The 25616-nt window shown below is 37.4% G+C and overlaps 1 protein-coding gene across 1 annotated transcript; it reads right to left on the bottom strand.

Moving 5' to 3' along the window:
- Positions 1-1291: 1291 nt before the first annotated feature.
- LOC105445869 (adhesion G protein-coupled receptor L3-like) lies at positions 1292-25598 on the bottom strand. The gene is made up of 22 exons (XM_030986358.1): positions 25506-25598; positions 20378-20722; positions 18589-18690; positions 17369-17467; positions 16336-16434; positions 15842-15940; positions 14942-15040; positions 14447-14572; positions 13277-13531; positions 12354-12466; positions 11530-11749; positions 10374-10490; positions 9627-9748; positions 8616-8762; positions 7931-8116; positions 6248-6676; positions 4915-5079; positions 4276-4391; positions 3128-3411; positions 2519-2585; positions 1799-2060; positions 1292-1637 (listed from the first exon to the last, which is right to left on the bottom strand). Exons 1-22 carry the CDS (start codon positions 25576-25578, stop codon positions 1311-1313), a joined length of 3852 nt encoding a protein of 1283 aa, XP_030842218.1. The 5' UTR covers positions 25579-25598; the 3' UTR covers positions 1292-1310.
- Positions 25599-25616: the final 18 nt, after the last annotated feature.

Below are 25616 nucleotides of genomic sequence, written 5' to 3'. Positions count from 1 at the left end.
GTGATAGTGGGTTTCTCTGTGGTCTAGTGGTTAAGGCATTGGCGTTACCAGCCAGTGACCCAGTTCGATTCCCGACGGAGACAATACTTTGCATATAAGAGGAAAGAGGGCAGCAATGGGGGACCTTGTATTTAAGCTACACAACCAGGCGCGTACGCAGGATTTTTTCAAGGGGGGGGGGGGGGGGGGGTTAACATTTATAAATCGGGCCGAAAATTTCGCAACGACTCAGCCGACCGCTGAATAAGCGGGGGGGGGGGGGGGGGGGGGGGGGTAAGAGGACACTTTTTTTTCTTTTTTTTGGTCTCGAAATTTGAAAATTTGACATTTTGCTCCGTTGAGGGGGGGGGGGGGGTTTACACACATAGAAATACCAAAGGGGGGGGGGTTAACCCCCAACCCCCCCCCCCCCTCTGTGTACGCGCCTGTACACAACCACTATTATCTCATTTCCATTCGCAATGTACATACTTTATATATCATGTCATGTCTAAGAATGATAAAATGAATTTTAAAAAACCCAATCGTACCATCATCATCATATTTCTTCAACAATGAGAAGACCTCTCCTCTGAGTAATACACCACCAAAGTATATTATAAAAAATAATCATCTGATCATGAGTGCTTCGATAAGATACATATACATTGTACATATATAATTTCGTCATTGAAATATGATAACATATATGTGGTGACGGACTTTTGGTAATTGCAAATAAGGTCGGGGAAGGGGATGGGGGGGGGGGAATTTTGTGTGTTTTAGTAGTTAAAAGGCATTGGCGATCTCAGCCAGTGACCCGGTTCGATTCCATGCGGCGAAAATTGTTCAACCTTTGGAGAAAAAAAGAAATAAAAAAAAGGACAGCAATGGGGAACTTTCATGCTACGCAACCATTATTTTCTAATTTCATTTCGTATTATATACTCAGCCCTTTCCCTCCCCTGCCTAGTATGCCAGTAAAAATGCATGTTCTCTTAATAAGACCGTTTTCTTGCTGAAAAATAAATGAATTAAAAGCCGTTTACAAGTTTTCTAAATCAAGTAAGAATGAATTCATCGCTTTATTCAAAACCACAACTTTGGCCGTTTCAAAATCGTGGGTGCCACTGCATGGCATTTTTGTTACTGCTCTAATTTCCTTTGCTGACATTTGTTGAATCCATTGGTAGATTGACGGCAGTATCACTTGCTGCAGAAGCAGCATCATCATCACTCCTCTCATTGTCATCCTCTGTATCCTCAGGGAGACTGACCTTAACGACATTAGTGCTTGTTGCATCACGTTCCTTGGTGGAACTTGGGAGATCTTAGTTCATAGGTGGTGTGACCCCTTCCTCAACCTGGCTCACATCATAGGTCGGATTGAACATACACATAGGATCGGGATTGTCGTCTTTGGTAGGCAACAAGTCATTACCCGAGGCTCCTGGGCGCAGATTGCTAATCACGCCAGCTGATGAGGATGGGGCCGTCGAGTTCATCACACCGCTGGAAGTGCTTGCTTCTTTCTTTAGAAACTTGTCGAAAGAAGTCAGCCCCCATTGCTTACGGATGTCAGGATTCCGGACGCAGTACAGTAGAAAGATGAACAGTCCTTGGAAGGAGTTAAGGACGATGAAGATTGGCTGAGCCACCTGTTAAACGCAAATGTTTCAGAATTAAAATAATTAGATATATAGCATTCTCTCTCATGTTCTTCAGATACTAAACATATTTGTATGTGATCATCATATCTGAGTTCTCAAGACACTTTTTAGAAGAGATAATATGCTACAGGGGAGTTTGTTGGGTTTACCTGACTGAATAACGGGATTAAAAGAAGATATCCGGTGACCCAAGTCAGACCGAGCAGGAGCAAGATGCAGATCGCGTTCTGGACGCGCTTGATAGTCTCTCGACGTTCTACCTTAGCCTCTTTCATTGTCACCCGGCCAGCGATGTTGGGTGGCTCGAGCAATCGTCGAACCACAAGGGCGAAGATGACAATGTTGATGAGGAGGATGATGGACATGGGGATCAGGAGACCACCGATTTGAGCCCAGAATTGTAGGAAGCACCTGTTGATATTATATGCAGTTGAGTGACCGAATTAAATCAATCAATACTGTCTATCTTAGCGATAGTTATGCGAAGTGGCCATCGTCCTTAGAACATTTTAACTGAAGAATTGTCTTTGTAAATAATTTCCCTTTACTTATTTGGCAATTCCAAGCTTTCTTGTCCCATTCGTTACCAACAACGTCTGCTATTTTTAGTATGTGGTGCTTGTATTCAGTTGTTGGCCTTCTAGAGCTTGGAATATACCACATCCCCATGAAAGTGATACTTAGATATAAATTCCAGACCATGATTGCATACTTGCTAACTCATGATTATACTAAAATATCAAATGTCGTTTAACTAGATTAAAGTATAGAATCGTGATTTTGCTGAATCCAAATTTTTAAGATCATTGGGTATACTCTATGATATGCAATCCAATACTTAAGCTAAATGTTCAAGCGTTACCACTTACAGATCATCAAGGGCGTAAGAGTCTCTAGCAATAGCTCCGGTAAGAACCACGATAAGTGCAGGAATTCCTGAAAAAGTATGAGGAAATACAATTTTCAAAGTAGTTCAGTTGCAACTTCGAGTATTGTTTTTAAAAAATAGTGAAGAAATTACTCATGAATGGCAAAATTTACGAATTCATCTTCATTTCAAGACGATTCCTGTTGCACCATAGTCCGCCCTAATGTGATCTTTCCAAAAGTTACTCCAGTTAGTTAGCATGGCGAAATGAATACAATATCCTGCCAGAATTTAGGAATTTTTTGTTCATTAAAATCAGAGAAGATAAGCATATCCTTTGTTATATAAATATTAAAGGAATTACATTTGATCGCCTATTCATCATTATTTTGATTGCTGAAAGTTGATCGCAGCAAAGCAGGTCGTCGCATCTTGCCAAGCTCATCGTTTTATGAATACTTTCAGTACCTACATGACTTTGTATAGGTTTAAATAATTCGGTCGAAGAATTATGATATACAGATATTCTATCTGGAACTACATACAGGCACTTCATGTTAATAGTAAGCCCTATTCCCGGAAAAAAAATTTAAAGAAAAAAATGTCTTACCCCATGCAGCTAAGAAAGCCTTGATCATGAAATTCTCTTTGTAAGGGTTAAAGATCTTCACAAAGAAGAGGTACATATTGTACCCTTCCACACCCATCCATGCAATGGAGGATAAAACGAAGAAGTGAACTAGGGCCGTCAGGAACCCACAGGGTCCAGCTTGGACCTCACGATAATCTCTAGTAGAATCCAGAGAGATCATGATGACAAATGTCGTGTAGAGGCACAGCAAGGTCAAGCACAAACAGATTAAGATCTGTTTAGGCTGTCCGGTCCTCAAATCCCTATCAAGATTGTAACGTTAAAATGAGATCAGGAAAGTGTCGAAGCAATATTCTACCATGATACCTGTACAGCCTTACCATCATTTCATTAACACCAAAGAAGAAGAAAAACGTCAAACAAGAACAAACAAAAAATTGACGGGGAAAATCTTTGTGAAATGAAGAAGATTACGTAAGTGTGCTTAACTTATCTCTTTTAATACTGGACACAGACCCTCAATACGGCGAGGCATTGTTGAATTAAATTTATCTGGGTGTAGGCCTAACTATTCAATTATATGTATACCAAAGGTGTTCAAAATGACTATGCTTCCTGATGCAAAGAACAACTGCACACCATTAGGCAGAGGGTTTGATCTACGAAGTTGATAGAATATCAATATACAATATTGATAAATATAATGATATTAACAAATGAATATTGTAACCTGTTTATTACCCTCGTCAACCCACCCCTACATTTCATGTTAGTTTCTCTTTTTCTTCTTCTACTTCTTCTTCTTCCTCTCCTCCTCCTCCCCTTGCTCTACCCTCTCTATCAGAACTCTACATGTTTCGGTAGTTCCCAACAGCCCGGCTGATCCAAACATAAGTGATGCCTGCGTGCTGTAGGTTCACACGTATTTCACAAATCATTTGGTTAATACGAGATGATTTAAACAAAAAAGGGGGGAGGGGGGGGGGGTATTCAAATTTGCGTGATTATTTAATTAATTCAAAAAATCTCTTTCATAGGCTATTAAACTTCTCTTTGTTCAAAAGCTACCAACTAAAATAGAAGATAGAAGGACCAGAGAATAATAACACATTCTGTCTCCTTTGTATTACATTAATGAATGCATTTTCTTCTTCGATTGAGCTCACTTGTTCCACAGGTAGGTTGCCAATGTGACAAGAAGACTGAAGATAGAAATACAGCATCCAATGTAAGTCAGGATGTTGTATGCCTTGATGAAGGAACCCTCCTCTCTATGGATATCCTGTAACATGAAAACAATTTGAGCCCAAACGGGAACATCATCCAATGCTCAAATGTAACTGATTATTTGCCCATAAGCTATCATAGTGTCGTTAATTTAAAGCTGGAAATTAGTGATTTATTTTAACAAGAAGGGGTGAAATCTGACATTACTGATGGAAAAAAAGAAGAGTATATCACTGAACTACCTTTCACACAAGAGTCCATACCTTCAAAATGTATTAGATCTCAATATTATTCCATACCCAATTCAGGAAGACCAACTCTATACTCCATCGTTCTTCGGAAGGAATAGGGGAACTGTAAGGTGTCGAGTAATGACCGCACGTCCAAAAACATATATACCAATTATACCATTCTACATGTATTTAATCCCGAGGGACCAACAATACCCCTTTGTCATCGAAAGGATTATCACGCGACAGCTCTAGTATTACTGCGTCTAGTTAGTTGGGTTACAGTACTGTTGTCCGGGGAGTAGTATAATAACAGATATAATAACTGTTTATGTGCTGTTTACTGACCATTATAACAGCGAAGTTGGTAAGATGATCACACGCACAGCGCACGCCCTCCTCATCATAGAGCTCATCAGATGATGTGATTCCAGAAACAAGAACACACCCATCTTGGGACCAATCTTCCTCCTCCTCATCCCAGAATGAGCACATCGGATTCACGTATCCAGACTACAAAAAACAAAGAAAAAATGTATGTAAACCCAAAATCATTTTTTTTTCTTTTAACTAACTTTATTTTCATTAATGCAAAGTTGAAACTTGATTCGACAAGGTTATCAAAGTTCAATACTTGGAAACATTTGAAGTAATGATTATTATAAATTACAAAACGTTTAAATACAGCCCCGGCATAGCACCTGAAGAGCTTTCCGAAAGCTGCTGAGATGTGTGAGATCCCAGGATGGACATGATTTGCACAAGCAGACGATGCCCGTGACATTTCACACATTTTCAGTGCCTGTTTTTCATCTTCTCTTGAGTTCTTTCTCTTACTTCACTACCATCAGGCTAAATGTATAATCTATTGCCTCACTCTAAACCCCGCGCATGGTTTTATTTTGATGACAAATGCAGCGATACACAAATAAAGGAATCTGTCGCTTGTAAACAAACAAGACGCCATTGTATATTTAGCTGCACACACCGTGGTATGTTCGGCGTTTCAAGAGGGAACAAATGTTTTTTTTTTCAAATTGAAAGTCTGGTTTCTTTGATTGTTAATTAACCCCTATCCTGTGTATTTACAAACAAAAGATGTTAGTTATCAGAATCGGTTTCATATCCCCTTTTGAATGGTTTGAAATACAATCACGTTTATATACACTAAACTCATTATAATTTGAGAAATAATAGCTTTGCAATATGTTCATTCTTTATGGGATGTCGTCTGCTTGGGCAGTATTGGTCCATTATGTGACGTCATTAAAACATCGTTATTTTTATGGCGAATCTCTCGTATATCCCAGCTGCTATGGAGGTGGTTGTATTTGTATTTGTATAAATCACCGGATATGTAGTTGACCTAAAACTTGTACGATGGCCATCTGTTAGCTTACCAGTTTCTAGTGATACATAAGTTGACATATTTGTGATTTTCTTTGAATTTCCACTTTAAATAAAGCATGAAAGAAGATATCGATATTTTGGATTAGTATAGTTTAAAAGCTCGTTTATGGGGGAATCAGGGTTTTAAAAAAAAAATTGCTATACATATTGCAAAAACATGTATGTCTACAAATGTAATTATCTATGAAAATGCTGCTAAAGGCAGGTTACAAATATGTATAATAAACAGGAGAAAAAATATTCAGCAATTCAATAGTTATATATGTCGTACCATTATTGTAGAGAAGGTAAAATTGATGAATTCGGTCAAGGCTGCTACTTTCCCTTGACCAAAATTGAGAGAAATCACGGGCGAGTTAGCCGATCGATTGAAGCCTTCATTAGCTGCACTGACTGTGCGCAATGACTTAGAAATGAACAGGGCTGAAGTTGAAAATACATTGAAGTTGACCCGGATGTATTCACCACTGTCATTCGACGGTGAACCAGAGAATGGGGCCGTGGACGAAATGACGGATGAAACTGAAGGTGGAATGTTGACCTGAGCGATGAGGTCTGGTCTGGTAGCAATGACGTCATCGCGGTCATCTTGGGTCAGAGCCCTGATGGTAATATTGGACTTGGTCAGGTCTGAAAGAGTGGATCCAGCTAGTGAAAGTACGAGACCATTCATTACGTCGTCAGCAATTACACTCTGAACCTGTTAAGTGAATAAGAACGGCAATAGTTGATTTGCTTTTAATTCGATTTGACAATGGCTATACTTCAAAGAACAGTAATTCCTTCTACATCTTCACGCTCTTGTTCTTCAAGCTATAAGTAAGGGAAGGGGATATTTGCTCAGGCAGGACCTTCTCTGTAGGAGACGCTCTCCCTCGAAATACTTGTAGTAGCAGATTAGTTATGGTGTCTAAAAGCAATCCATAAAAAACTTTTTTTATTTTATTTGATTTACATTTGATTGTTCCCTATTTCTTTTTTTGTTTTGTATATAATGGAAAAGTTTTTAGGCGATTTCCTCTTTGCACAAGTACACCATGAGCACCTTAACAAATATTGTATTATTATCATCATCATTATTATTATTGTTAGGAATATAGGAATAGGAATTGGGGTAGGGAACCATTGCTCATGCAGGTCTTTCGCTCTTGAATACCCCCTCGATAGATTTGCATTAGCAGATCAGTTGAGGTGTTTAAAAAAGAAAGAATCGTTTATATTTGAATTGGCATATAATTAATTGAATTGAATTGATTTGAATTTAATTTAACTTTATTTGTTTTCAATCACAGTAAAAATTACATTATACATTGTTGTAAAATATAGGCAAAGAAAAATACATTAAAAAACGAAAATAGCAAAGAAAACATGATCAAATATAATAAAAGTATAGAATGGAAAAAAGGTGCATCCGTCAAAGCCACAGGCCGGGATTAGATGAATGGGCGCAATTATCATCAATACTGTTAATATTATAATCATCATTATTTATATCATTAATATTATGCATTAGTAGTATTATCGATACCATTATTATTATTAGCGTTATTGTTATAACCATTATTGTTATCGTTGTTTTCATTATCTTTAAACTAATATTTTTGCTATTACTATTATGATGATAATTGTTATTATTATTGTTTTTCACTATTACTATAATAACAATAATTATTATTATTATCATTATTATTAATGATGATGATTAAAGCGAAGCGATCAGTAACGGGCACAGACGCATTCAAATAAGGCATTATCCGTATTCAAAACTTGATGTATCCCGCACACATCCATTGTAACAATGGATGAATGGTTGTGTCGATATTTTTTTTTAACTCCATGCACAAAATTATAAACTTATAACATAAACTTGGGGATTGAATTCTATATATTTTTAGTAGACTGGTTAACATTAAATTATTTGTTCATAGTATATGATATAAATAAAAAAAATCACCTGTACGGCTACATTTGGCTGCTGAATGTTGAGCATCCCACCATCGGCAACCTCAACACGCCTGATTTGTTCCTCAAAAGCCAGGACTAATTTACTTATTGCCTCACCTTCTTCCTCTGCGGCTTCAAGTTCCTCAGTTTCTACCTCAGCGATATTGTTCACAATACGCGTTACATTTTCTGTTACCTGTCAAATTAAAACAAAAAAGAGGAAGATAATTTAAACTATAGTACGGGAAAGTAGTCAAATCTCGGAAATCAATCTTGAATTAAAAAAATCTGAACGACGATACTGTATTACATAACACGACAGCCTTAACACAGCTGTTAAAGCGGTTTCCACAATTGCTGGACCAACATCCACAAAATTGTCAAAAAGATATTAATAGACAGTGACAGGCCTTATCCTGTCATACAACTAACAAAACATTATAAAACACAAAGACACATTATAAAACAAAGAAAATAGGGTCGGATACGGGGTTAGGCTCTAAAAATTTGTCAATGCTTCCAATATTGTTAAAAGGCAGTTATGGGATTTACCTCTTTCACATCTATGAAAATGTTATACTTGTTTCGGAGGGAAGATTAATTTTCCCCACGAGATGATTATCGGAACATAATAAAATGTATCATCCATCGCAACTCCATGCTCAATAGGATTAACCTTGCATCGTAAAGAATACCTCTTCACTTGTAAGATTCTGCTGCACAATGTTTAATGTTATTTCTGCCACAAACGTGATGTCTTCTGATGTGATATCTTCGATGTTGGAAGTAACATATGATACTTGCTGGCTCACTTCACCTGCGTTTTCTTCACCTACGATTACCTAAAATGTGTGGGGAAAATATCATTCAAGCATGTACACGGTGAGTGATACGATTTTCCCCCTTAAGGTAACATAACATTAGGGAACATGTTTCACTTACAATATTGCAATGTCACATAAAGTAGGTTTTCTTTTCCATATATCATCTTTATTATAAAGAAAATAAAAACGGTGTCTCGTAATATTTCACAAATAATGATCCGGCAGATTGTAGATAATTTCCGAACAAATTTAGTGATGATAATCGTTTACGGTTGTCGACTGATTTTAATCAGAGACAAACATCTTATAAATGCAATAATTCGGCAAAATTCTACTATTTCAAACTACTTCTCGTTTTAAATGCCGTATCACGAGTTAACGAATGAAGATAAGAAGGCCTGTTGCAAGTGCTCCTATTTCAGTATTGTCAATCAATATGAGAGAGAATATGGTGCCGCCTTGAATAAAAATCGTCGAATGCATTTGTGAATGGAATGACATTAAAACAACCAGTAGAATCGATTGACCATGGGCTATTCATTACCTGTTATGCATGATTTTTTTTTGATTTTTTTTTTATAGTTTTCACATGCAAGTAAAGATACGCTCTTTGAAAATATAGGCTGAGTAAGAAAGGAACATGAATGTGTTTTGTTTAAAATTGTACACAATACTGGGTACAAATAATGTACCAAATTGGGTAAAATCTACCCAATGACAGGTCATTTTATACTTACTTCTTTTATTAGAAATAGTTTATCATACTTTGTTCAGGTTGTTATGATCAGTGGTACCTACAATATACTAAGCACAATTGCATTACACATGTACGTTATTAAAAAGCCTCTTTTCAATGATCGAAATTTGAAAAAAAGCAAAAACCTGTGCAATTTCGGTGAGAATATCTGTGACATTTCTAAATGGTCCGCAATTATCCACAGGTTGCCACTGGCTCTGGGTAATACCATCACCGATACACAGAGCCCGTCCAATCGGTTCATTGGCTGTTCGGTATAAAAAAAAATACACATATATGTTTATATATATATATATATATATATCAAAAGAACACTGGCAAAGATTTATTAACATATACGAATAAAGAAGGAAACATAAATAAAGTAAAGAAGTATCGTCTATGATTTTCTCAAGTAATTCATGACTCTGGAACTATTCAATACATTCAACAACACGCGCGGATCTAGAATATTAATTTATGTCCGAAGGCTAGGGGCTTAGGGTTCGTATCGTCATTTTGTACGTGTGCCTCGCTTAAATTCATTTTTGTTATTGGGTGCTCGAATATCTATAAGGAAGGGCTTGTAGACTCCATGCCCCTATCTTGGTCCGGTGGCGTTCACTAATAAAGTGAAAACTATCTACATCAATTGAACATCATGATATCAAAGCTATTTTTGAAATTATATTGCGAGTAAATGAGTTATTCTCGGTCGCGCAATTGCCATTCATTAACAAGTTACACACAAAAACGCGGCGTTATTTTTTTCGGATTACCGTGTCAAACATGAGCAAGCCTATAGGGAAATTATTATATTAATCGTGCTATTTAACCTGATCCCCCGTCTACTTCCTCGAATTAAATATGAATGAAAGACCATCAAAACCAACCTTGAGTAGTGTTGAATGGACACATTCCTGTTGAATTTGCCAATGTTCCGTTTTCACCCACCGGAAATTTGACTTCTTCAAACCGAGGAGATATCCATGAGATATTCTGGCAAATAGCTTCACAAAAAAGAGTGAATAAAAAGAGTGAATACAAAAAAAAACTCATATCAAAATTCAATTCCATGTTTTTTTATAAATCTACTTTAAAGTGAATTGCTGCAAATTGCGCAGGTATTCTTTTTTTTTCCGAGAAGTGCCCCATGCTAGGGAAGCTTAACCGCGCAGCAAGAAGGTAACTTGTTTAACACGCCAATGCGCCATAATTTAGGCGGGAAGGTGAGAAGGCGAATTATGAAAACTTGTCAAGACGCCATATGTTTAAGTATAGAAAGCGAGAAGGCGTGTACTAACAACTTGCTGAGGCGCCTTGTTTAGGATGCGAGGTGGCTTCTCGTTTCAAACAAGGCGCCTTAGCTATTTTTAGCAACTCGCCTTCTTGTCTTCTCGGCCTTAACAACGCGGCTTGGTTAGTTTTATCTAGTGGCCTTTTAGCATTCTTAACTTAAGTATGGGGCATTGGCGACTTTAACAACTCGCTTTCTCGCCTTCTGGGCCCTAACAAGGCGCCTTGGCGAGTTAAACAAGTCGGCTTCTCTTTGCACGTTGAAGCTTCCGTAAGATGCAGACAAATTTGATCACTCTAATTAAGAATGGAAATTAAGAAGTACTTTTATAAATGAAGGGCCACAAACTCGCAGAATAAACGAGATCCCACGCACACATATATATATATATATATATATATATATATATATGTGTGTATATTATGTAAACACAAATGCTGTGTATGCACGCGTGCGTGTGTTTGTGTGTGTAACATCTCCTGCGTTTCAAATTACCTAACGTATCAATGCTACACGTCCAGTTAAGTGGCGTATTCGGCATAGCCCTAACCCCCTCCCCTTCCGAGGGCCATGTTAAAAAAAAAATGCTTGCAATGAGTAGTAACACAAAGGTGGAACGAAATACGTTATGACCCTTGTTTTTTTCGCGTCACCTACCCGCCATCAATATATGGATACCCTACGTCCTTATACACAAAGCTTGATATTTAAATTGACTTTTAGAACTACATGAACGTGACTGAAATTGGTACCGTTATCTTGAACTGAAATTGTGTTGGAATCGAGAAACCCATTCGATTCATTGGCTAGACTCTCAAGAGATAGACCGATAAGATCTTGTGTCTCCAGTGCCGTCATATTGGTCCGCTCGATGTAGATATTCATGTCAGCTTTGACGCTTCCTGGTCTTAAGGCTCTGCATACTACTGATAGGCTCGTCCACCCAGTACTGGTTCGGAGGCCTTGCTCCACCTTTACACAGGTACAAACGACAAACAGAAAAGATAAAATGTTTAAAAGATATTTCCCCTTCTAAGACTAATACTCTTTGGTAACTTCTTAAAGTATACATCATAAACGAAAACCCTCCGCATGCAATATTTTGTCTATACAATATTCATAAGTTTATGCTTGTGGTAGAACTGCATTTTGAATTACTTGAAGAATTGAATGAAAGTATGTGAATTATGTGACCCTCGACAGCACCCTATTAAATGTGAAGGGCAAAGTGCATATCTTACTCAAGTTTGTTCACAATAGCATTAATGGTTCCTGAGTTATTTGTCACAAGAACGTTCAACTTTGCAGGTAAACTTAAACATTTGTGACAGGCGACGGAGGAAGAACGCCTTTCGGATCCCTTAGTCTTGTCTCCACCATGAGGAAAGCTTAAACTGTTTACGCTACAGCACGTGCAATCAACTTTACCATTTCCTGCTACGAACAATGTACTCGCATTCTAGAATTCAACTGTATATTTTAAACCCAAAACAATATTAGGCCATGCCTTGCAGAATATCACAAGAACGGGATAAGCCTTGCCGATCTACACCAATTATTTTTAGGATGTTCTTACAAAGGTGCTGATGTTGAGTGCCGTTTCTCTATAGAGTTGAGAAGTTTGGTCATGAAGCTCATCGCTGAATGGAATGGCAAATCTAGCGTTCAAAACTTTCATATTGGTCAGATCTGAAAAAATACAAACATATACAACGAGAATCAGTGGCACAAATTCAGGAGAAGGCACAGGGCGAACGCCCTCCCCCCGGCCCGTAGGGACATTTCTTCTCATGATAATTCCATATTGAAACTGGTGGGCCGGCAGTCATTCTCAATAAAATTTTCTTGAAGAGGGCTGATAGCCAACAAAATAATACAAGTAACTAACAATAGCTTTCAGAAAATGTTCCTATATACGAATTTCATTTTAAATCAGTACTTGTTTGCAGTGGCGTACGCGCCCGCTTGTATGAGAACATTTCTCTTACAATTTTCACGTCATGAACCCGAAATAGTGACGTTCGATTTTGTTACGCGATTGTATGTCTCAATGGCGATCGATTTCACTTTAAATAAATGTCTTATTTTCACGCGTCACTTTTTAAAATTCGTTTTATCTTCAAAACCTAATTTAATGAAATATATTCCTTTTTTGTATATATATTTTTTTCTTCTCCAACTTAAGTTTGATGAAGACAATTGCTTATAACTTTGATCTGATATAAAATCAATGTAAATGAATGTTGAATTAATAGTCCACTTATTATCTGCAAAGTTGCCGGACAAAGACTAATGTGCACAAGCCTATAATTACTGTTTAATACTTAGGATGTGTAAGTCTTTAATGACGTATGCCTGTTAGCTTCACGCTCCCTTCATGAAACTTTTCACAATCGCAAGGGTATTCCACGTGTTTAAAAGGCAGATGTGAGAGCTTGCTAAAATACACAGGTCGCCTTTAAAAAAATTGATGTGGTTTGCTTCAAGCCAAGTGTTTACCTTTGACATATACAGATGCTCGCATTGTGTCTAAAGTTTCTCCATTTCTCCCCGTGCCTCGGCAGAAGTAATACCCGATGTCACTGGGCGAGACAGACAGAATTATCAAAGGATTCTGATTTTCACTGTTGGGCAAAATGACATCATCTTTGTACCAGTGGTATCGCTTGGCATTGTTGAAACTACATGTCAGCTCCACATTGGCATTCATGTTAACTATCTGGCTTGTCGGATGGACAGAAACATCCAAAGGAACTGTATTCGAGGTAGTAATTAGAACATATGACGGCGAATGAGATAATTTTAAATAATGATGATGATAATGATAATGATGATGATGACAAAAATAATAAGAGTAATTATAATGATAATAATAAGAAGAAGGTGGAGAAGAAGATTAACACAAATAACATTAGCAAAACAATAGAAATAATTGTGATGAAAATAAAACTACTACTATACTAATAATAATAAACAAAATTGAAATAATACTAATATCCTACTACTATTACTACTACTACTATTCATAAAAATGAATAACAGTTACATTTACATTTACGCAAATACCAAGGGGATGCTCACAGCACCTACAAAAACTATTACGATTCTTTTTGCTAGCCCAGCTGCCCTAAGGCCCTGAAAGCATTCAAGGTATTAATTCCTAACAAGTATCTATGTTCTGCACTTGGGTAGATAGGGATATGTACATTAATGTCAAAAGACAGTGGTGCTGTCCTTAATCCCAACCATTTGATCCGGAGAAGGTAGGATAAGCTCCTTGGTGATCCTCAGTTCGGTGACGTATGCATCAGACCATCTTCAACATGTTTAGGAGGACTAGACATCTTAGATTCAATGTATAGATTAAGCAGGTAATGGTGTACTTAACAAACTTTGACATTCCTTCACTGTACAATAGAACGACGTGAATAGCGACAACAGAAGAATTAAAGCCTCCCCCAGAAAAACAAAGTGTTTTGACATTTTCTTTCATATCCAGAAATGATGGAGAGATATTTGGTTCATCATTTCTGAGGATAAAACATTGTGTCATAACACTTTCCAAATTTCGGTTGCTATTCACCTCTCTTTCAAAACGATGTGAATCATGGATTTGCAAAACGTAATACCTTTAAGATACATATAAGTAAATCCAAACAAATGACTTACGAGTTGGTTCATCACAATGGATCCCCTCATAATGATCTTGGCATTCACACTCGTACTGTTCTTGGTCAGTGTAACGACAGACACCATTGACACACGGGTTTCGTTGGGAGCAAGGATCAGAGTTACCTGTCGAAAGTTAGTTTTAGTAAAATTGTAGAAGCATAGAACTTACGAATGAATGTTTGCAGATTCATTCCCCAGTTTCCTGGGCAATATTGTCTAGACATATTGTTTTGATTGATTAACTCTTAACAGATAAAGGGGTAATCTCAAAGAAGGAAAAATGCAAAGATTCAACCACTGACAACAGCTTGGGAGTTCCTAATGTTAATCGGGGCAAGAAAACCGGGATAATTGTATTTCCCAACGGTTCATTATTGTCAAAGGTTCTTTTTATTATTAGCTAAACATTTGTTTCATTTAAACCAAAATATTAATTGACGTACACGAAAAATCACGATGGCACTCAACTTATGTTCCACAATATTTTCATACCTGTATTACACAAAGCTCCATCAAATCCCGCAGCACATGTACATGCATTGTTCTCACAGGTACCTCCGTTCAGACATGGGTTGCTACTAAAACAGTCAACTGCGCAGAGAGAAAATATCCTACAATTAATGACCAATATTTACGTTCACCGTTCACGAGAAAATACATTAATGACGCCATATGACGGGAATAAAATTTTGAATTTATATCCGGCAATGTAGAGGCAAATTAGTAATGATTTATTCAAGAATGTGAAATCACAAAGTGGGTAGGCACCTCCGGGTTAATAGACCACTCTAATTTCTAGGGGCAGCGGTTGTGAGCCCCTTTGATGTAGAATATTACTTACGAAAGTGTACAAGAGAGATATAAATGAAGATATTCCTGGCATGATGTAATGCGTTTTAGGATGACATGGACGCAGCCATTTTCCTGATAGTATGATGTACAATATTATTGAGTGAAAAGCAAATAACAGGGAACAGTTGTAACTTATTAATTTGAAAGTACTAAAATATAACAGTTGAAAAATATCTTTAAGTAATGCAAAACCCCTAACCCCAGAAAGACACCAACTCATTTATGCAATTTGCGTTCTGGCACAAAGGATAATATCAGGTGAATAAAATGCTTTATCACCACACAAACCAGGAAAGAAGGCAAATTGGATACACTAACTTGATAAACTACTTCGTATGGTCCGTCACGTTATCAAGAAAATGGCGATGCCCATGTCGTGCTGAGAAACTATATATCATTCTTGCTTTATACTTCTCCCATACACTTTGGTGGGGAATCTTGCAGATTAATGGGCAAGAATATAATAAATCTCCCAGAATAACTATAGTTATTCTTTGGGATGAGGTCTCCTTTAACGTATGTTACAATATATTTCGTTACCTATACCACACAAAGCTCCATTAAATCCCGCAGCACATGTACATGTATTGTAATCACAGGTACCTCCGTTCAGACATGGGTTGGCAACAGAACAGTCAACTACAGAGAGAAAAAAATACACTTGAATTCATGGCGAATCTTTACATTCACTGTTTACGGTGATATGCATGAATATCCGGAATTCTATATTAAAATAATATTAGGTCATGTACACAAAATTTAAGAAAGATGCATCAAAGAATGTCAAATTACAAAGTACGTAGTGTTTTCACTCATCTTTATACCGCTATTTTTCAGGAGGGGGAGGGGGGGGGGGGGGTTGAATGTTATAATGTTTATGTCGAAATGAATAAACAGGTTCAAGGCACGATATGACGGTTTCATGGCTTAAATCTGTTTATCATTGAGTAACCATTTTTTTCCTTTAAACAAAATATTATTTGACGTAAACGATGAATCCTGTACTTAACGTATGTTACAATAGATTTCAATACCTGTACTACACAAAACACCTCTAAAGCCCACAGCACATGTACACGCATTGTTCTCACAGGTACCTCCGTTCCGACATGTGTTGCTACCAGAACAGTCAACTGCACAGAGAGAAAAAATGAATATCCTTAAATTCTGCGTAGAACAGAAAACCCAAATAATGTTTTTTTTATATCAATATTTGTCTTCAAATCCATTTTTTGAGGGACATCTTTGCAGAAGTGTGTCTTAAATGACACCCTCTTTCACATTACGATAGAATTCAAGTGAAATCTTGCACTCATTTTTTTTTTTGTTGCGAATTCGGGGCTCCTTTGACTTTAAAGGGGCTTCAAGGTCTGGGTGATTTTTTTTTTGTATTAAAAAAAGAAAATTGTACTCACTCAATACATGTTCATCATACAAATACAAATCCTTTCAAATCGCATTACATTACATAAAGAGTATACAATATACACAACTCAATTATTTTGAATGAAACGAATCTTATCGTAATTACCCCCTTCCCCAAACTAAGACACAAAAACAATGACAATGCCTTAAACGAATATAAAAAACCAAAACCCAACCCCCCCCCCCAAAAAAAAAGAGCAACAACAAACAAATGATGATGATATGACATATGATATCGATATCACCTAGTCTCAATTGGCATCCATACCAGTGTGTAAACATTGATGTAAACAAAGCCTAAAATGCCATAGTATGGCAAGCCGTTTCAACATTTATTCCTATTTCTTGATGTCAAGAATTGGGAATAAATGTTAAAACAGCTTGCCATACATTCGTAGTCACCCCTTCCCGCACCCGACAAACATTGCACGCTGGCTTCCGAGTTCGCTGACAGACTTTCTTTCTTCTCATTATCTGTTAGCACTCCAAGTTTATAACTACCTGATCCGCTTCCTGTTATAAAAGATTCACAACAGGAGATTACCAGATCATTTAGCATATTTTATTAAGTAAAATAAATATCCTACTTTTTTGGACACGACACCATCGAATATACACATTATAATGATGTATTTTTTGTACCTTTGTCACACAAAGATCCAGTAAATCCCAAAGCACATGTACATGCGTCGCTCTCACAGGTACCTCCGTTCCGACATGGGTTGCTACCAGAACAGTCAACTTCAAGGTGGAGAAAAGTCATACCAAATGAAATTTGCAAATTTAGAAGGGAGATAACAAGTGACTATTTGTGAGAACAGTCACGCTCGGTAAAGATCTTATATCAAGAATAATAGTTTGGAATTTGTATTATAAAATTATCAAACTGCAGAGGTGTATCCCATGACCTACTTTGCCTCGTTTTTTGAGCGGGGCAGGGGTGAAAGCAATAGGATCGGTCATTAAAACACTTAACAGAATATGTGTCAAGAGATGACTTTGAATATTTTTACGTATTATGTAATAAGACTAATTATATGCTATGCAAAATCATTATATGTATTATTATTGTAACCGCATTACATCCCAGAGAGATGATGTAATTTGTATTCAGGTTTATGATTATCACGTATTAGATATGCCATTTAAATTTATATGTTCTTTGTTAGTAGGGTTATCGCGTATTTTCTATCACAAATAATTATGATTTTGTATATGGCTTGTAACAACTGTCTTCTGAAGAGATAGGATGATAACTTTCATTGGAAGGAAGAAGAAAACTGTCATGATGTTCGATTAGACATGATATTGATATCGATGTAAACAATGTGATCGAGAGATAATGTAATGCATTGCATGTTGCAAGGTCAAGAGGTCAAATACGGCATTTTACATGTTCGTCAAGCCGGAGCGGAAGGGATACAATAAAGACTATGAGACTCGTAATACTTGTGTTGAATTCCATTTATTCTATATCCTGGTTAGGATATGACAAAAACTTCCCGGTTTAATTTTTTCAGAGTGAACAATGTAAAATAAGACATCGGTCAAACGTCACAGCCGTAGTGAGTCAGAGTTTTGTGATTACCCCTGAAAAGGAAGCCTTACGCCCATAAAAGTTGAAGGGAAAGAATGAATGGAAAGAAAAATAAACAATCACTGGTCAGACATTTCCAAGAAAAGTATACATTGAAGGTTTGTTTAACCTAATTATTTGCGTGAATTAGTAAGATACTAGCCGCAAGGTGCTGCTCGATTCCCGCCTTTAATATGCAATCAGTTTTCTTTAGTGAACAAATATTATTGACAACTATTGCATGCAACACTCTAATTAATACGAACAGAAGCTTAAAAGATCTTACTCGTGTCTACGCACAAAGCTCCAGTATACTCCGAGGAACATATACATGCGTCGCTCTCACAGGTACCTCCGTTTAGACAAGGGTTGCTACCAGAACAGTCAACTGCAGAGAGGAGAGAACATGTCTTTAAACTCATGACGAATCCATCCATTAAAGTTTCTCCACAGAAATTTTCCAAAAACTTGAAATTTAAAAGTTAAGGTTGAGTTCTGGGGAGAGGTGAAAGATATTTGTTATATTTATTATTGTTATGCAATTCAGTGTGGAAGAAAATCAGAGAAATAATGTTATCTGAAAAGCATGGCTCTTCAAATGCCTTCATATTCTAAATAGGACAAGTAACAGCTTAAAAATGAGGCTCACGTTTTTATGCCACATATTTGTGTAGTCACATGTACGTGTACATCTTTTTGTGTACACTGCTTGTTACCGTCTTTACCATGACTTGGCCATTAACAAAAAAAAATAATCATTTTGATGATTCCATAATCTTGCAGTACACACCAAAACTTATATGCTAAATGATCACCATTTTCTGATTGATTCCACACCGTTTCTTTCACAAGGCAATCGTATGACCAGAACTCAACTTCATCTTTAAGAATGAGGTACTAAAGATTATCAAATTGAAAAGTAGGCAGCGGTAGACATGTCTCCCTTACCTATCAAAACATTGCGTTCTAAAGATTGTCAAATTACAAGGTAGGTTGGCTTTCCCTCATTTGTATACCTCACTTTGATCGTGGGCAGTGGTTGTAAATAATAATATTGATGTCGAAATTGTTATGACTACCAAACCTACATGAATAATACTTCTTTATAACAAACACTACAACAGCCAAGTCAATGTTTAAAAACAAATTTTGTCCTGTTTTGGATCTTCAATAAAAAAATGAATTCGAATAGTTGTGAAATTAAATCATTTTCCTTTTTCAACTGCAGCAATGTATCCGTTAGACAAACAATGAATGGGAAATAATGTTGTCAATTATCTTATCGCGCATACAAATGAAGATTGAGTACACTATTCAATTTCAATAAATTTTATAATGAATCATTTAGCAGGCTGTAAATTACTTATACCCAGACGTCTTTTGTCCGGACAGGTTGTGTATCTGGACAGTTGACTTAAATCAGTATTTTAAAGAAGTTTACATGCAATATTTTATAAAAAAATTAAGACTTATGTAAGGCAATATTATGAAAGACAAATATTCATGGTGGTAAGTGCTATTTCAAGCATACTTTTCGTTGAATACTGATTCAAAAGTGGGGGCTTTATTTTTGTTAAGCGTCCGGACAAACACCCCTTCCCCCATCTATACTGATAAGAAGGGAAGAGATGTTGGGGTCCGATGTAATCGTGAGCTTTCGAGAACAAGACGAAAGGAAAAGAGGACGCTAAGCCAACGGGTAAGCCGAGCGAAATATCGGCCTGCGCATGCACGAAATCACACAACTCACTGTCCTCTTAATTTTAGGACGATTCCTGTTACCGGCTGAAATAAGGTCCGGTCTGTAAAAAAGACGGGACGGTGTATCTTGTACGTGGTTACATAAGTATACTTGGTTTCCTTTGATGACTTTTATTAATAATGCGCGTTAAGAATCCACCTTATTCATACTTTTATTCCTGGTAAAACTGGGATAATGGTTTATCTTCATCAGTCGACAGTGTAGAGTCATGCTCATTTGACATCTGGAAATAACCAATTGTCACTGCTTTAATACACAGAGCTTTAGATTCCACCGATATTTTAAAAAGAACATTAATCCCACACTCACTCACTTGATAAGTCATTAGAAATTATACGAACGTCCATTTGAAGCTTCGAGATACCCTTTGCTCCTATGGCAGCAAACCACATCTCACTGGTATCTACATAGACATCACCGGGAGTGGAGTATCTATATCCATAGATAGTTGCGATGACAGAGTGTATGTCAGACGGATCGTTACCAGTCCCTATTTCGACTTTAACACCAGGATCGATATGAAAAGACTGGAACACAACTTGAAATCCATTCGTAGCGTTTGTTTGTAGCAAGGTTGCGTCATAAAATCGTGTTGTCGTGTTGGTTGGTAATGAGATGAAATGTGATTCGCCTTCCTGAAGATATGCTGCTGACTTAGCTGTTAGATTTTTTGTTAAAGACAAATGGGTAAGAAATCAATTTTTGTTAAAGAAAAAAGGACAACAAGTAACTTTCGTATCTGTAGATGATTCTGATCATTTGTCCAACTAGAGATTGTTAATTTAGCTCCATCACCTTGCACCGACTAACCTGGGAAGCTCTCCTGAAAACAAACCTATATTATATGATGGTCAAAAAGGAACATCGCGAATCTTGAACTCCCATATAATTCACAACGAAATTCGCGAAGAAATATACGACGTCGTGAATGTTGTTCTTGCTTTAGTGGTACTCTATTTTTTCTTTCTATCTCTCCTCTGTGTTTCTCTCTCTCTCTCTCTCCCTCTCTGACTTTATATCTCTCACGTTCTATCCACTCTATCTCTCTCACACACTCTCTCTCTCTCTCTCTCTCTATATATATATATATACAATGTTGGTCATAATGGTGGAATAATTATTGTTACCCCAATTTATGGAATGATTTTGACAATGATTTATTCCTAATAGATCTAGATAATAGTATACATTTTCGGATTTTATTGAATAATAATTTGTGAGTGCTTGTTTTGCGTGACTGCTAAAGCATGCGTGTGCTACTATGCTAATCGAATAGGGGTCCTACGTCCATAAGTCATAACTGACAGTAATGAGGATTAATGCCTCACAAAAGGGCACTAATATAGCTGATCGACACGGTTTTGATCCTGGGGCTTCACAGTAACGAGGACATTGCTTAGCCACTGAATCATGACTATACGCAGCGGGGGCTAGGGTACGGGGCCACCCCACAAATACAAAAAGACAAAGAATTTTTTTTTATCAGTAATTCATCGCATTCCCCCCGGTCCCCAACAGGTAAAATTCCTTTGTAGGGTTATGCCTTGAAACATAATGCATGGCCCTACATCCGGGGGAAAATGCAATGAATTATTGATAATTGATTGCATTTTAAAAATTGAATTTCGTCGTGAATTATTTGCAATTTCACTATTCGCGATGTCCCTTCTCCATAATGTTACCCTACGATGTTACTTAGACAACTTAGACCATTCTAAAACAGCTTGTAGACCTGACCGTTCCTGTCAGAGCTCCCTAAAACAGAAATCAAACTCAGGTTGGTATCAACCTATCTACCCTATGCACGAAATTTCGTTGGTGGAGATTATGATTGACATTACCAAACATTTTACATTTTCCCACCCAAATCATATGGACACCATTTTTATAGGAAACATTCTCTGTTTATCACAATATTTACTGATAAGCAGACACATGACTTCATTTTGACAAAAATCTGGTGCTTGGACCAGACTTTGGGGTTGGGGGGGGGGGGGGGTTACCCGACTGCTGCACTCAAACTGCCACACTTTGTTTATCAAAGACCTAGATGCTCTTAATTACATTGAGGGGTCAAGTCTTGTGAGTGAAATGTGTGACAATTTTAGGATAAGTCCCTTGACCCGACCGAGTTGTGAAAGTCGTTAGAACAAAAGGGGATACCCTAGTAGACCGTGATCACAATTACCATAACCAAACCATAGTGACTAAAATATCTAAGAAAAGTCCACGAGACAATCAAAACAATGACGCTACGAACGACACCGAAGATTTCGTTCTCACAGTCATGTCAGTATATGCAGACACAATGGCCTCAAGACATAGGTGATATTCTGAAACTGTGAGATGGGCTCGTAGTATTCGACGATGTTTGCATTAATAATAAAATAATAATACATAAGATTTATAAGGCGCCAAATCCACTTGACATTCAAATTCTCAAGGCGCACGCGGTACTTGAGCGGTTTTCAGAATTTCTGCAACATCGCGTCATCCAGGACGCACATGATGGTCATCCAGGCATTGTCAAGATGAAGCAGCTGTGTCGCGAAACAGTCTGGTTGCCTGGTATCGACGCGCGAATCGAGGAAATGGTGAAGAGTTGTATGAGCTGTACACTGAGCGAAAAGTCAGGGGTTCAGAATTGATAAAAGACTTAACTCCGTTTCGTTGACGAACAGCCATAGACGAAAGACTTCGTGTATGGCTGATTGTCATCGAAACGGAGTTAAGTCTTTTGTCAATTCTGTTTGTTGCTACATCAGGTAGCCAGTGAAAACGAATTCGTTTTATTATGAAAATGCAAGCATTACTTTAAACAAACAGAACTTTGTTATTCCTAGCTCATTTTTGCTGATTGAGGTGTCATATGAAAGAGCAGAATATGAACTTTCTAGAAATGTGATTTTCTCTTTGAAATTCAGATACCGTCCGCCAAATGACTTTTTGGTACCCTCTCTCTAAATTGTTTTTTTAATCACTCATGCGGGAAATATGCATCATATAAGTTGCATCACATTAAAGCACAGGATCTAAGCTTTACAAATATGTATAAATTTATTAATTATAATTATGATAAAGTTATATGAAAATATCGATAATTCTCGGTTTCGTTTTTTCTGGGCCGCACTGTATAGGACGCATAGGATACGCACACGGCCCCCGGGCACAGTGCATTCCCCACCCTTTTTTGAGTACCCCTAAAGTTCCCCTTTTTATTTCTTAATAGTGCCCCTTCTGATAAATTTCCTTCATTAGATAGGAAAATGCCCCCTTTTCCTTCAGAAAGGTGCCTTTTTGTAAGGTGCGAGGTATCCCTTTTTTTATTTTAAGTTCCCCTTTAAAGGTATGAGAAAAAACCCTTTGTAGCATATCAAAACGTTTGGAGCTAAATGGACCCTATTGGAATTGAAGAAAATGCATCATTCATGCTCTGTGCACACAGGAGATTTTCCTGTATCTCTGTGCAGCCGGTATTGGTCTACCATTGTATTGTAATAAGTGCGTGGACCGTGACAGAGACTATAGGCGACACAGTTCTCAAACTGAATCATCTCACCTAAATTTTCGCTCGGCAAAGATGTGATGGTCTTACATCTTGGAAACGCGAGGGGTAATATTGACCAATCAAAACGATTCTTTTATGGTTGGAAAGATAACAGTACATAGACAAAAATACACGTCTAAAGATTGTATTGTTTTTGCCTTCAGGTTACCCTTCGTAGGTTTCCCCTTTTCCGAGAAAATGCCATTTTTGTTGCTGGTGCACCCCACTTTAAAAGACGCTCCTCAGTCACTGCTAGGATGTGGATTAAAAAATTATTGTTTGAATGGTCGCCAGGTTCATGAGTCTATTCAAAGCTCACCATGACCACCTTCAATATCAAGCAACTATTGAGCTCATCGAAGATGAACAATTTACCATGGCTTAGGCGCCTTCGCACCGAGGGATCCAATATCTACCTTCTCCCCAAGATCTTGGTGTTCTCATGGAACGCCAAGATTCATATGAGTACTTTGGTCTTTCCAATCGCTACATGTGGGTCAGAGATGTGGGATCATGGAGCAGCAGATCCACGCTTTCCAAATGTGGTGTTGGTGGAGGATGCTGAGGATATCCTGGAAGGCTCATAAATCAAATGATTTTGTCAAGATGCAAATTGGAGCGAAAGTCATCCTATACCAGAAGCCAGAAAATAAATAAGAACAAGTTGCAGTATTTTGGACACATTTCTAGGAGAGAAGGTGACAACCTGGAGAAGATTATTACCTAAGGTCATGTTGAGGGTCAACGCAAACGTGGTAGGCCAAAAGTTTGATGGGATGACGGAATAAAAGAGATTACTGGCATGAACATGCACAGCTAATCGCTATGCCCAGGATAGAAGTGGTTAGAACGTAATCATCAATAGGGACACAAAGAGATAGTCATGACTCGTATAAAATATTACTATTCGGGAAAATGAAAGGCTACTCTAAAACCTGAAGGTCAAGATCTTGAACAGCTTGCATTCCAACTAAATACTTGAAGGAATGTGCTACAAGTGTCGCATCCGTAGTACAGAATATATATAGAAAACAAATAATAATTATTACTGCGAAGGTGCGAGTGTCCCCAATCTTAGAATAAGCTTCGTCTGGTCTTGAAGATTCTGCACAAAAATGGCTCGAAGTGACTATTGACGTGCACACCATCATGCACCCCCGCTTCTATTAGACGAGCGTAGGTGAGAAATGATTAGGAAAATGATGAGGAAAGTACACCACCAAAATGGGAGAAAATAATGATGTTTACTAATTTCTTAATTCAATAATGCAGTGGAGAAAAATGTGAGGAAAAGCGAAATATAAAGGGAAATATTTCATAACTTTATTCCAATTATTCCGTGTTCGTGTACATGTGCAATGATTCATTAGACCTGACACCAATAACATGTTGCAACACCCGTTATAAGTTTCTGATATCGTGGCATTTGATTGATTGAGACCAAATTTATCATAGAATGTTAGAATTTGTTGTCGTACAAGATTTACTTGACTGTTCATTACAAACTAAAATCTGATTAAACGAATTCGTTTTCACTGGCTACCTGCCTTAGCAACAAACAGAATTGACAAAAGACTTAACTCCGTTTCGTTGACAATTCAATCTTAATAATCCATACATACAACTCCTTTTGCAATGTTCAATGCTTGGGACCAAACTTTTGGGTTCTCTTCCGGGAGCTCTGCCATACATGTAGATGTGTCATATGTAGGAAGAAAGTATTACCATCTCCTTTGATATCGCACGCCATGAAATAACTAAAAAGACATATTGGAAATGTCAGAAGAGGCATTATAGATCTCATTAATTTATGCTACAAAATCATGAAGAACAACAAAGACCTGTCATAGTTTTAAGAAACGCAGTACCAAATATCCGTTTTGTTTGGACTTACCGCATGCTAATTCGTCCTCGTAACGATCGCACTGGTAACGTCCATCGCACACGAAAGTCCGTGACACGTTCATGTTGGAGCTCCCACAACCAAATACGGCTAGTAGAATAT

This window comes from Strongylocentrotus purpuratus, unplaced genomic scaffold, assembly GCF_000002235.5.
Source record: "Strongylocentrotus purpuratus isolate Spur 01 unplaced genomic scaffold, Spur_5.0 spur5_scaffold_15, whole genome shotgun sequence".
NCBI lineage: Eukaryota > Metazoa > Echinodermata > Echinoidea > Camarodonta > Strongylocentrotidae > Strongylocentrotus > Strongylocentrotus purpuratus.
Note: the sequence above shows the minus strand (reverse complement) of the source record. Positions and strands in the feature narration are given on the sequence as shown.

What these genes read in the sequence shown, in the direction of transcription:
- LOC105445869 (XM_030986358.1), bottom strand. Translation starts at nt 25,578, where the DNA reads ATGAACGTGTCACGGACTTTCGTGTGCGATGGACGTTACCAGTGCGAT. An exon ending in CCAACTTCGCTGTTATAATG is followed by an intron (nt 4,392 to 4,914) that starts GTCAGTAAACAG and finishes TTCATGTTACAG; the next exon opens with GATATCCATAGAGAGGAGGG. An exon ending in GGCTTTCTTAGCTGCATGGG is followed by an intron (nt 2,586 to 3,127) that starts GTAAGACATTTT and finishes ATACTTTTTCAG; the next exon opens with GAATTCCTGCACTTATCGTG.